The sequence below is a fragment of the Bidens hawaiensis genome, unplaced genomic scaffold, assembly GCF_021521415.1.
Source record: "Bidens hawaiensis isolate Kalapana, Puna unplaced genomic scaffold, B.hawaiensis_p1.1 tig00017854_1, whole genome shotgun sequence".
Classification (NCBI taxonomy): Eukaryota; Viridiplantae; Streptophyta; class Magnoliopsida; order Asterales; family Asteraceae; genus Bidens; species Bidens hawaiensis.
Genome location: NW_027492691.1, coordinates 123,836 through 137,729, shown reverse-complemented (window position 1 = coordinate 137,729; position 13,894 = coordinate 123,836). Strand labels below are relative to the sequence as shown.

Genomic DNA, 13,894 nt, shown 5'->3' with positions numbered 1-13,894 from the left:
AGCCTTTTTTGTCTCCTTCGTACACTTGTCAGCCATACGTAGCCTATACGGCCCATGAAGGTGATTTGAGCGCTAGCTGAAGGTGAGGTGGTGGCAGGGTGTGTATGGGTGGGGGGGGGGGGGGGGGTTCGCGCCATTGCTTACGTGGACTTCATTGATGTCCAATTATTAACCACAACACACGGTCTTATAAACAAAGATGCAATGGCTTTGTGATATATATATAAATATATATATATAAATATATATATATATATATATATATATATATATATATAGGTTAAGGTTATACTTAGCACATATGGGTAAGGTTAAAATGAAAACCCACTTGAGTTGTGAAAACCCACGAAAACCCTATGTAACATCGTTTTTTTTTTGTTACATGTAATATATGTTGTAACATTTAATACAAAACATCAAAACTTAAAAAAAAATGTTTTACTAATTTTTATATATGTTTTCAGAAGAGAGAAAAAATTATATTTATATTTACATTTTTTATTCATTTTAATTGTGGACCGCAAGATTTAAACATTAATTAAAAACATGTGGTTGAGAATGGGTTTATAGAGTTTTTACAACTTAAGTGGATTTTCATTTTATACTTAGCATATATAAATATATATATATATAATATGAGTAATTATAGAAGTTTTATAACCTCAATAAGATTTATTAATATTCTAAGAAAATGCACGATACCAAATATTTTAAAGTACCGAAAATGTTAAAAATTAACGTTTTAAAATCAGAAGGGTGATTGATCAGGTAACGTTAAATTTAAACAAGTTAAATAGCGTTTTTATGTCGTCGTATCTTTTCTAACCCTAGTAAACCGAATGACACTCGACTTTTAAGTTTTTGCTTGAGGGTACTCAGCCCTTTTGCTAAGTACTAATTTTTTCAGATATACTCATCTTCTTTATTTAGATGTGTCAAAAATTGGGTTCCAATATGTAGAAACATAGATATTACATCAACATAGCAGGTAGGCGGGCAACAAGCTGCGCCGCCACCCCTTTAAGTACTAATTAAAGAACGAAAAAGATGTGTAATAAAAAGTATACTCATTGCGTCTTTATATTGTTAGGGTACTACTAAAAATAGCTAACAAGTGAATCTATTATTTTAACTCTTTAGTTAAGGTTTTCTGATTATCGAGAACTGTATTCCTTTAACCCTAACCAACGAGATGAATCAGAAAGACAATCGATTAAAGGACCATGTCAACAACAAGATCATGATTTGATTTAATTTTATCTTTTATTATGCAAATCGACCTGAAATAAACCAAAATAAAATCTATATTTAGATAATGGACAACCAAGTACCAAAAATTTCAACACATGGAAAAAAAACTATGGTTCGCCATTAACAGCCGACTTGGTTTTCTTTTGTTCACAGTGGTAATTGCTGGTTTAACCAAGAAATACTATGAAAAGTGAACCATACCTTTTGCGTAATTTTAACCAGGGGTTGTGTTTCATACACTAATTGCGTGTAAAATGTAGTTTATACAACTAAAATGTTCATTTACAAGGTATTTACTTTTATCTTTTTCATCGCTAGTGTATGAAAACCAGATCGATAGAAATTATAAAAGTTACCAAATTTAACATGAGCCTGTTTTATTGGTCTAACTCCATGATTTTTTAAGATAATCTTATTCCAAAAGTAATTTAGCTAACATAATAGGTAATAAAAATATGTAGATCAAAAGAAAACCATTAAAAAATTTCAACGATTTATACTTTTTTTTGAATTATTTTATTTTAACTCATGAATATTCTCATCTAGCTCTTCAAAATTTAGTAGATTCAGGTATTCATCATGGAGCTTCTCGAACATCAAGCTTTCTTCCTTTTTCGGCATAACTAACTCGCAACTATCCATTAAAACACCATCGTCTTGTTGATCGTCGATTGTGTTTACTCCTTCAAAGAAAATCTTCCCGTCTAACAAAAAGTCAAAGTCAAAATCTGCAAAGTCAGCTGTACAACTCGACGATGCACCACTCCCCATTCCATCCTCCACACCATCATTCTTGCTCATTAATAAAGACTTCTGATCGTCCAATATTTTCTTTTTCTTTGAATTTTTACTTTTCGATTTTTCTGAGCCACGGTTGCTCGTGTTTTCAGTTTTTTTCCGAAGGTGAGCGTTCCAGTGGTTCTTGATCTCATTGTCTGTTCGTCCAGGTAGATGGGTGGCAATGAGGGACCAACGGCTGCCGTGAAGAGAATGCAGCTGGATAATGACTTCATTCTCCTCGGAGGTGAAGTTACCTCTCTTGACACCTGGCCGGAGATAGTTCACCCATCTCAATCTGCAGCTTTTTCCGCATCTAAGCAACCCTAAGTTCATAAAAGCATTAAGTAGTTAGTTACATGATTCCTGTTTTTCAAGCTCGATTCGAGTCTTGAATCCACAAAAGTAGTAAGTAACAAGGTGAGCTGAGCTTGAGCTCTTCTACGCTCTAGTTACTTGTTATTTATTAATTATTTTACTAATATTTATACCTTTTTATATATGTAATAAGAAGAGTTAATGGCCATTTTCGTCCCTGTGATATGCTACTTTCCACACTTCAGTCCAAAATTTGTATTTTTGTCAATTTAGTCCTCATAGTTTTAAATATTAGCCATTTACATCCTATCCGTCTAACGGCATCCAGCTATGCCGTTAGTTTAAGGGTATTTTTGTCTTTCTCTTTTTTATTTTGAGTTATTGGTCATTTTCGTCCCTGTGGTTTGATACTTTTGCCAATTTAGTCCAAAGTTTGAAATTTTGTCAATTTAAGTCAGTTTTCTTCTATAACCCTAGAGAGCATTATCCAAGCCCATAACAAGTCTGCATTTACTCTGTCGACAGCAGTAATCATACCCCCTCCTCTCGTATTTAGTTTCTATACGGTTCCTAAACTCTCCCCCATGGTGGAATTCAATGGTAAAGTGGTCAAAGCAATTCCGTGAAACCGAATTGTACGGAAAAAACTAAAAATCGTTTATTTGATGAATGCATAATATTTAGGGTTTAGAGATTAACATATCATAACGAAAATCTGGGTCGTAATCAACTATTATACATTAATCAACAAAACAATTTTTAGTTTTTTGTGTATAATTCGATTTCAGTGAATTACCTTGACCACTTTACCATTGAATTCCACCATGGAGAAGATTTTAGGAAATGTCTATAAACTAAATATAAGGGGAGGGGTATGATTACTGTTGTCAACAGAGTAAATGCATACCAGTATTTGAGGTTGCTCGATGGTTTTGGGCTTGAATTATGCTCTTTAGGGGTATAAACAAAAAACATAAAAAATAAAAAAAACTTAATTAAACTGAACATTAATTGACAAATTTTCAAACTTTGGACTGAATTGGCAAAGATATCAAACCACAGGGACTAAAATGACCATTAACTCAAAATTAAAAGGAGAAAGACAAAAATACCCTTAAACTAACGGCATAGCTGGATGCCGTTAGACGGATGGGACGTAATTGCCTAAAATTTAAAACTATGAGGACTAAATTGACAAAATTAAAAATTTTGGACTGAAGTGGCGAAAGTAGCAAACCACAGGGACGAAAATGGCCATTAACTCTAATAAGAATTATTAAAAAATCTATATTGTTAATATATTAAATAAAAACTAGCTACATAATAACATGTTCGTGAGCCGGCTCGAGCACGAAAAATGAAACACCGGGTCCAGGCTTGTTCATTAAATAAGCAAGCTTCTTTTTTATGTTAGAGCTCATTTAATGAGTCAATGCAGAGTAGCTCATGAGAGGATTGGCTCGGTGTAGTTTTTTACACCCCTAGAAACACCATGATCAAGCAAGCTTATATTCAATATGTAATTATTTTGATGATTAATGTACCAGCTTTTGAAGGCAATGTTCGCCATTGACCTTTACCGTGAGCTTGAATGTAATCGATGAGGAGTTTATCTTCTTCGGAGGACCACGCACCTCGGTGCAAACCGACCTTAGCACAGCACGGTGCTTTTCCCATTTCCGGCGTCCGTGGTGGCAAGCGGCGAGATGAGGGACGACACTTTATTAGCTGTGACAAATGCGAGTATTTGGGGGCTATTTAAACACCTTTTAGAATATTCTATCTGCACGTTTTTTTCCATATTAGTAATTAAAATATAATATTAATGTGATTTTTTTTGGGTCATTGTAAACAGTATTATTTTTTGTTTTACGTAGTAGGATATCAATATTTTAGCAATAGGTCATGTAATTTTTAAAATAATATTATAGAATTATTTTCTTTAGCTAAATTGACATAGGGGGTTGAATTGAGATTTGTTAAAAATAGTAGGCTTAAAGAAAATGGTTTCTAGGTCTTTGACTATGAAGCAAATGTAATTTAAGTGTTTAGCCATCTAAGATGGTTAGATTGGATTCATCTTTCTTAGTTGCAATCCATGTAATCGATGCGATGACTGAATCAGCCATCTAAGATAACTGGATCCAGCTTCATTCTCTTACACACACTTCTAACCCGCATGAGAATTTTAGTGGGGTGAGGGAAAAAGCTTGGTTAGAATAATGTTCAAAAGGTTTAGAGCTCTCACAAGTTCACAATGGGTTTCCCATATTAGGTGAGTGTTCTCTATTTTTTTAGGGTGTGGTTGGAGTGGTTACCAATGGAAAAGAGAAAAAAATGTTACTTTTATAGTTAAATTTGGAGAAAACATTATTCATTCTCTATGGTTTTTTAATATTTTTTGAAAGTTGCTGTGAGTGCAGGGGAGAGAAAATACAATGATAGCGGTGCAAAAAAGTATTATTTAATTGAAAATGAGTGAGAAAATATAGTGATTTTTAGTGTAATTTTAGATTTTGAGATGGAGAACTTATCGGAAATGCTCTTATATTACGTTAGCCTGCATGCCTTCAAATTATATTGTCATCTAGGGCTGTTCACGAGCCGAGCCAGGGTGGTTTCGAGCTAGGGCTCGAAATTAAATGGGGCAACTTAGTTAGGCTCTAGCTTGATTTTGAAATTAAACAAGCTTAAGATCGAGCCAACGAGCCGAGCCATGACTCGAGCCGAGCTAGTGGCGATTTTGGCTCGGTTACAAAAATTATCCAAATCAGCTCAGGATGTTACAAATCAACTTTTTATAGCTAGTTTCATTCAAGCTTTTTTCGAGCGAGCCACAAGCCTCGAGCTTTTTGAACAGCCCTATTGTCATCTTCAAAATAGTACACCCTGTGAGTTTCCCATGATTGGAATGTGAGTTCAATCCAGCTATCTCAGATTGCTGGTCTCATCTTGTGCTGCCACGTGGCAGAATTGTGTGTAAGGGAATAGAGTAGGGTCCAGTCATTTCAGATGATTGATCCAGTCACCACAAAGTTACACGTCGTCGCTTACATGGATTGTCACTACGAAAGATGAATCCAATCTAGCCATCTAAGATGGCTGGACATCTAAATTACATTTACTTCATTATCAGAGACCCATAAATCAGTTTCTTTGTATTAAACCTACTATTTTTTTAAATAAATCGTTGAATAGAGCTATCACAACCAATGTTTTAAAAACTGGTTTTTAATCTGTACCGGAATCGGTTAAAAAATGGTACAACCAATTGAACCTCCTGGTTCAACCGGTTGAATAAGTTACCTTGTAATTTCATATAATGCAACTTCAACTCCAAAAATAACCCAAAAGCATATGATTCCATAATAAAGATAATCCAAATGTTAATCCATAATGAAAAGAATAATAAAAAAGCACTCAATTTTCCAAAAATAACGCCAAAGTTTACACATTTCAATGTTATTCGCTATGTTAAGAGTAATTTGAAAAAATATGTGCGCAAATATCAATAAGCTCTTGGGCTTAAAACCGGTTTGCCGGTAGAAACGATATTTTAGGAAAAAAAATTGTGTATCGGCCAAAAATATCAGAGTCAAAATACTGACGTGCTGTACGAAATCCAGTTTAACCGGCTGATACGTACCGGATTTTAAAACGTTGGTCACAACTTTAAGTTTTAAAATAATATAAAAACCCATATATGGCATGCTTTAATGAACCTGTGGATGATTTGATTTATTTAAATTACTATCAAAGTTGACAATTTTGTCATTATAAATTTATCAGCAATTAAACATGTAAATACACATGGTCGTATTTTATTTTATTTTATTTTTTTTAATGGCTAACGAATCCTTTAAATGAGTTAGAGGCTAAATTCTCTACATCGGAATACACTCGTCTTTCGATCCGGAAAAAACCCTCACCCTAAGGCCAACGCCCGTAAACACTCGTCCGAAGGCACGACAGTGTGGTGAGATAAACCTGTTTAGTTAAAGATCCAACTAGTGAAAACCAACTAATCTTCTGGTCTTCCGTCATTATCATGGTGCCTCTAAAACTAAATGTTATGGGTAGTCATATTGATGGTGACTTTTCTGAAAGATAGTGTGAATTGTGTCACGGAAAAAAATGGATCTACCATGTGTTATAATGTCCTACTGATGAAAATGCATGTGAGCGTTTTTAAAATATGAAAATGCATGTTTATGCCAAAGCCATAGAATGTTAATTGTTAAACTAACAACAAACTCTAATATAATACTGAGTACTTAATATCCACTTCAGGAAAACTAGTAAATAATATCACAATATCTATCATGTTAATAACTAATATATGAATATAAATGCAATAGAGAATAATAATAATTAAATTTATTCAAAGACCTTGGATAAAAAACAATCTCCCTAAAAATATTGTTTGGAGAGATTGATGTAGTTTTAATTTGTAATTTTCAGCTTTATTGTTTTGTTTGGGTTCAGTTCCTTGCTAGTTTGGTTCTAATGAAATTTTTGTTCCAAAATACAGGTATTCAAAATATAATTTTTACAAAAGAGTTCATAACTAGAGATGGTATCGCTATTTACCGTATACCACCAATGGTAAAAAAAATAAGGGGTTTCAGGTTGAGTCAGGAGGTTTTTCTCACCTACAACAGGTTCTCTTGAGAGTAGAAGTAGACGATCGATTGGGGGGACCTGTTTGTGATTTAAATGTCGTTCCAAAAACAAAGAAAAAACTATTTAGGGGATACGTTAAAAAAAAGGAGAATATTTTGGGTATAAGTTAAAAAAAAAAAAAAAAAAAGCTATTTAGGCATGTCGTCAAAGGTATCCTGGTGTCTCATTTTAATGACGCTAACACGTCGTCAAAGGCACGTTAGATTTCCTAACACATGGTTAAAGATGAGTTAGGCTTCCAAACACGTAGTCAAAGATATGTTAGCATCAAACGCGTAGTCGAAGATATGTTAGCTTTTTTATTTGTTTGTTTTTAATATTATATTTTTATAACTAGTTTAACTTATATTTGTTTTCTTTTATAACTTTTAATATATAAAAGTTTTATATTATTTCGAATATACCAACGAGACATGCTTACTTTTACCTACTGACCGACATGAACTAATTCAAACTTGAGCTGTGCCAAATCAATATCGAAATATTCAATAAAATTTGACCCCGCTCGGTTTTAAATAAAATTTATGTCGGTCCGTAGATAAAGTAAACATTTCTCGTCGGTATATTCGAAATAATATAAAATTTTATACATTAAAAGTTATAAAAGAAAAACAAAATAAGTAAAACTAGTTATAAAAATATAATATTAAAAAAACAAACAAAAAAGCTAACATATCTTCGACTACGCGTTTGATGCTAACATATCTGTGACTACGTGTTTGGAGGCCTAACTCATCTTTAACCATGTGTTAGGAAATCTAACGCGTCTTTGACGACGTGTTAGCGTCTTTAACCATGTGTTAGGAAATCCAACGCGTCTTTGACGACATGTTATGCTAACATGTGGTCAAAGACGCGTTATATTTCCTAATACATGGTCAAAGATGAGTTAGAGAGGGCCATTTTTGGAAATATTAAGTTTAGGAGACAAAGTTAGAATCTCATTTTGTAGATGGACTATTTTGGGGATTTTCTCATAAAAGAATACCTAATTATGCCACTTATGACTCTCTCAGTCATTCTCACCTTTTTTAACTCATTTTCAAAAGATGGTTACTTTTCTCGGGTCCCGCTTGGGTCATTACCCGATCCAACATTGGTTTTCGGATCTATATATTGCTAAACTCGGATTGTTTTTCTTTCAATACAATCGTAACCCTAGGTTACTCTCTCTGTCGCTTTAGAAGAAGACCCAAACAGGCCGTTCACCACCATCGCCATTGCCGATTTAGATCCGCCCCTCGCCGATTACAAAACCTGATTGCTATTTCCTTTCTTTCTCCGATTACACATGAGATACATTTCATCCCCACCGCCGCTGCTGATTCATAATCATTACTTCAGTTATTGCAGAACCTAATGACTTATTCTGGTCACAAATCACAATTCCTTCCTTTATTATATCCATCAATTTTCATGCTTTATTATTTTGAAATCGTTCTGATGTTTGATTAGCTTTAGGTTATACTTAGATTTCTGTGATTTTTTATGCATTTGAAGTGTTTCAGATTATGATTTCATTATCAATGTTGCAATTTCTAATTGTTGCCATGTTCAGTCACGTGGAAAGTTTCTTCTTCATCTACATGGTTTGGTGCGTTATAGTTCAGAGTCCTATGTTCAGTTTAATTTAATTACTGGATGTTCATTATTTGCTATTGCATCATAATTGTTTTGTTTAATGTTTATTATTTTAATTTGCTTTTATTATTAGTTGAATCTATGTATAGATTAGTAATATTCTTAATCAGCTTGTATGTTCAATCTTTAACCAATTGCATCCAGCACTTCCTTTCGGATTTTGTGAATAATTATCAAACATGTATATCTAAGTTTATGTTCCAATTTTTTTCTTGTATTAAGAAATTAGCTTAGCTACCCGTGTATTACACGGGTTTAACAATTTAAATTATATAAGTAATAAGAAACTCAAGGTATATGAAATGTTCAATAAACATGAATATCCCCAAATTACATTTGAACCATAAATCATTTCATACTTTTGTAAATCGATGACATTATCACAATTTTTTTTCTTGTGACCTATATCACGACGTCATGTTACAAATTTTAACAACTCGGACAAATTATACATACAATGAGATATTATTGTGGGCTAACATATAACCTAAATAGACTAACATATCTACTACTTCAAACTTTTGCACGATTTGATTCTCTTTAACCCGTTAGCAGTTTAAAAGAAACCAGATGCAGAAAATGTTATTTTTAGAAATTTGACCTCTATCAAATAAAAAATATCATGATAAACATATTGACTTTGAATCTAACCTAAAACCAAATTTTAAATTTCCAAATCAGTCTTTTGATAGTCACGAAAGTCATGACCCTAAAGATTTGTCATCAGAGTCATTACCTGAAAGTTGAAACACACTTTGGCCCGTTAACTCCTTTTAAATAAAAATTATTTTAAGAACCACCTCGACCTCTACAAATTATGAATCAATTAACAATATTTTGCAGTAAAAAATGTTTAAACTGCCCCTACTAAAGATTATAACCTGAAAACATTTTTTTTACAAATTGACCAAAACCTTTGATTCAGTTTAACTAATCTATTATAAAAAAATAACCATGACAAAATACTCTTTTGCACTCATAAACTTATAAAATAACCAGAGAGTGATACGTAAGAGTTTTTTGTGCATTTATATAGATAGATAGATTACAATTAGGATTTTTATTAAGTTTTTTTTTTTGGCCAAAAAATTTATTGTGCAGGTTGTCCAGACGAGAATCACACCAACTTAGTTGACGAAACCTGAACTGCTTTCATTTGGATCGGCGATCTATGATGACCAGTCTAATCCCGAAACCAGATCAGTGATTAGATCAGAATTGCATAACGTACTGTTCATCGTTTTATTTTGATAATCTTAATTGTTGATTCATTAGTGTTTCAATCTTGATATATTGTTTACTCCAAAATCCATATTTATTAGCACTCAACTTCACATTAAAGGATAGGGTAGTTTCATATTTGATTTAAGTTTAGTTAATCATGTTGATTAATTCCGTAAACATTATAATAGAGAATAAGAAAGTAATGAAACATGTGTACATGTTAATCTAGAGAAAACAGAGAAGGAAGACGACATGATTATGATTTGATTGAGTTCCTTTTTAGGTGTATCATTTGATGGTGTTAGATGAGATAAACCTCAAGATTTTAGAGGGGTAGAGAGAGCAGATTTAGATATTGGTGATTAGGTTAATTTTTTCTCTCTAGTTATGACAATAAGGATAAGTATGTTACTTAAATAATTACCAATCATAGGATATAATTAATTAAGCGGATGATCTTTTATAATTAGATAAATGATAATAGATTAATAAATACTAATCTTACAAGTTATACAACCAGTGTAAACTGATAAGAGCATTTATAACGTCAAACCTATATAAACCGTCACATTATGTTTTAAAGTTTTTTCAAAAACTCATTTTTTACAGCACCAAACCTCCAAAACCACAATAAAAATTATTAAAATTGTATATATAATATGCACATATATGTACTAGGCGGAACCCGTGGCGATGTTGTGGTGGTGGCATTTTATAAAGCAATTTTCGTTTATGTTTATAAATCCTCTTATAATGTATTTCGTAGTTGACTAAAAACATAAAAAGTAATGAAATTATCAACTTGTAACCAATGGGTTGAAGCTCGGATCATAAAACAACTCTCTGGTCCAACTTAACAACAATTGCTTCTGTGGTGTTCTCTTATGTATTTTTGAAGCTGGTTTTATATCTAGGTACCACAACAATAAAGATCAAACAACTATATGAACCAAGAGGTCAGTGCCATCTATGAGAGAGAGAGAGGGGGGGGGGGTTGTGACCCCACCACTTATGTTCGTGTAACGCTTGAAGCCCCAAACCCACCATCACGGATGATCGGCCACAATGCAGGCTCGTGTGCCCCCCTCGTTTATTGGCTGGCACGTCATAAAATTAAAGTAGCATTGTGGATGCTCTTAGACGATAGATTCAAGACTAGTTATAAATATATCACGTGTAGTTATGATCGAAATACCAGTTAGGTATCAACTTTTACTTTCATATAAGAATATAATAGTACTATATATATTCTCTCAATAAATTAAATAAGGGCAAATGTCATGAAAAACCAACCTATTTTCTATTTATTCTCATAAAAGTCCCTCGACTTTTTTTTCATATTAAAGTCCCTCTATATGATATTTTTGAACATAATTGTGAATTTTTTCTAAAAATTTACTTGGAACCTGATGAACCGGTTGCACCTCTTGTTTTTCATAATAATAAAAGAAGAAAAAGAGCATTACTGAACATAATTGAAAACAATGGATTGCCAAAGTATATTTAATGTAAACAAGTAACTATTTTAACCAGAACAATACGGAAACGACAAAAAAAGAAAAAGGTACGACGGCGACTTCTTCCGGCCGTTTCGGTAGGTACCAGCAGTGGAACTCTAATCTCAACGATGTTATATTCACACATCATCAGACGCTCCCACTATGGCAGCTTCTTTTCCGGTCACCTTCTTCCTTACACAAGACGCCATTCCATTACACCCCTATTTCCATTCCCTTTCTCAAATCACCTTCTTCCATTAACCAGGAGAAAGATTGGGGGAGGGTAAGAGAGAAAGAGAAGCCGGCCGGTCGGTCGTCGGTGAGGTAGACGAGGAAGAAGGCGAAGTATATTATTAACTTTCTTACAATAAAGAAAATTAAAATCCAAATAATAAATATTAAAAAACGAAAAATGTAAAATGACCATTCTCTCAAGCCATCAGATTGCTTTATTTGTAAATGAAGGCTTCTCATGCATTTGATCTGAATTCACGGGTAAAGGTCTCACCAAACCCAGATAGTTCTTAAACGGGCTATAAAATCTCATTATATTAAAAAATAATCTCATCAAATATTTGATATGAAAATCCTATAAAATAGGAATATACTAAAAATTAATATCCTATTTTATTTTAAAAAAAGATATTATTTATAATTAAGAAACAATTTTATAATAAAGAAAATAAACGGGTAATGGGTATCACCAAACCCAAATAGCTTTTAAACCGGATATAACATATCATTTTTTTTGTGAAACCATTTCATCATCAAACCTCAAGTATATTAATTATTAATTTTCTTACAATAAATAAAATTAAAATCCAAATATACATATATAAATATTAAAAAAGAATAATGTAAAACAATCCCCGTAATACGGGGGATAACATGTAGTTTTTCTTAATAATAGTTAATTAGTTATAGATACAAGTCAAGGCGTGAATGGCGAGAAGATAGGGTCCGACCACGTGAAATATAAACGTACATAATACAACATTATGAGCATGACAATGCCACCATCATGTTTTTCACACGATTTCACACTTTATTACTATACTGTCAACTTTAATCTAGAAGTTTATCATCAACTGTTATAAACATATTATATCATTATTATATTATCACATGCTTAAATTCTGACACTTCAAATATTTAAAATGATCAAATTTTATCTAATGCGTTTGGAACAATGTAAATGAGTTAAAACTATTAGGATTCTCATGCCCAATTCTCCAAGAATCTTGTCAGTATCGGTTTAATTGGTTACGGTACTGACTATTGCACTCACGCGCTATAGCCACTGAAAGATAAAATCCATAAAACAAAGTCTTGCCCAAAAAGATATTACTATATGTTATAAATCAATCAAAAACCACATGAATTTTGATGCCGGTTTCACCGATATTGGTATGAGGTTGGGAAACTCACACCCCTGCAACATATTCATAAGTACATATAATTATACAAAATTACTCAAACTTTGAACTTTTATAACTATTCAGAAAGGAATCTATTTTATCACTGTTTAGAAAGGATATTAACATATGTTTTAAATCGATAAAAATCATAAAAATGAAAATATGTATAGGTTCCTATATTGATATATATGAAGTTGGGAAGCTCTCACACCCGTAACGTATTCATAAGTATAATTATATAGCTTAGTACCATTTAACTACAAGTCTACAAGAACTTAGTAAAGTTTTACTATTATCTGTTAAGTCAAGAAATCAAGACACCCTTTCTTATTCTCAAAGTTTATGTCTCTTCTAGAATTCAATACCTGCATAGATGCTATCAAACATCTGTCCTTATATAAGAACGGTAAAATACTAACATCTATCTTAATATGCTAACATTAAGAAGTTTTAGAGCCTTAACAAGATTTCTTAATATTCTAAGCATATACTACTTTTTAAGAAAATATAATCTACTTTTACTAATACTACACCGATGTCCACCATAAGGCTAGAAACCTCAACTTTCAAATAAGAAATATCTTATAACACGTCAATATGTCGTCCAGTCAAATGCTCTTTTGTGCACATGCACACGATACTACATATTTCCAGGAAAAAAGTACCGTGAATGCTAAAAAGTAACGTTTTCAAGATTGGAATGGTGCTTAATTGGTTACACCACTAGTTCACTTCTCGAACTTAAAAATTAGCAACGCCACAAGTAATAATTACAAAAATATTTATACAATATATACAACGTAAATAGTACTTTCTATGACATTTATAACTTTTTTAACCCTAATAAACCGAAGGTCGCTCGCGTTTTCAGTTTCGAGGGTACTCCGCCCTTCGGCTAATGAGTCTACCACTATTAGCTCGCTTGGTTTACTTACGAAATAAAAGTTATTATTTTTAGCGTGAACCTATATTATTGTAACCATTATTCCTAACGCAATTCAAATAGTTAAATAAAAATGCGAAGATTGAAAGAGAAGAGCAAAAATTTCAAGAATTTACACTATTTTTTTCATTTTATTATTT

General features: G+C 32.5%; 1 protein-coding gene across 1 annotated transcript; it reads right to left on the bottom strand.

Moving 5' to 3' along the window:
- Window positions 1-1,767: 1,767 nt before the first annotated feature.
- Window positions 1,768-4,023, bottom strand: LOC143554790 (uncharacterized). The gene is made up of 2 exons (XM_077044477.1): window positions 3,891-4,023; window positions 1,768-2,354 (listed from the first exon to the last, which is right to left on the bottom strand). Exons 1-2 carry the CDS (start codon window positions 4,021-4,023, stop codon window positions 1,768-1,770), a joined length of 720 nt encoding a protein of 239 aa, XP_076900592.1.
- Between the last annotated feature and the right edge of the window lie 9,871 nt (window positions 4,024-13,894).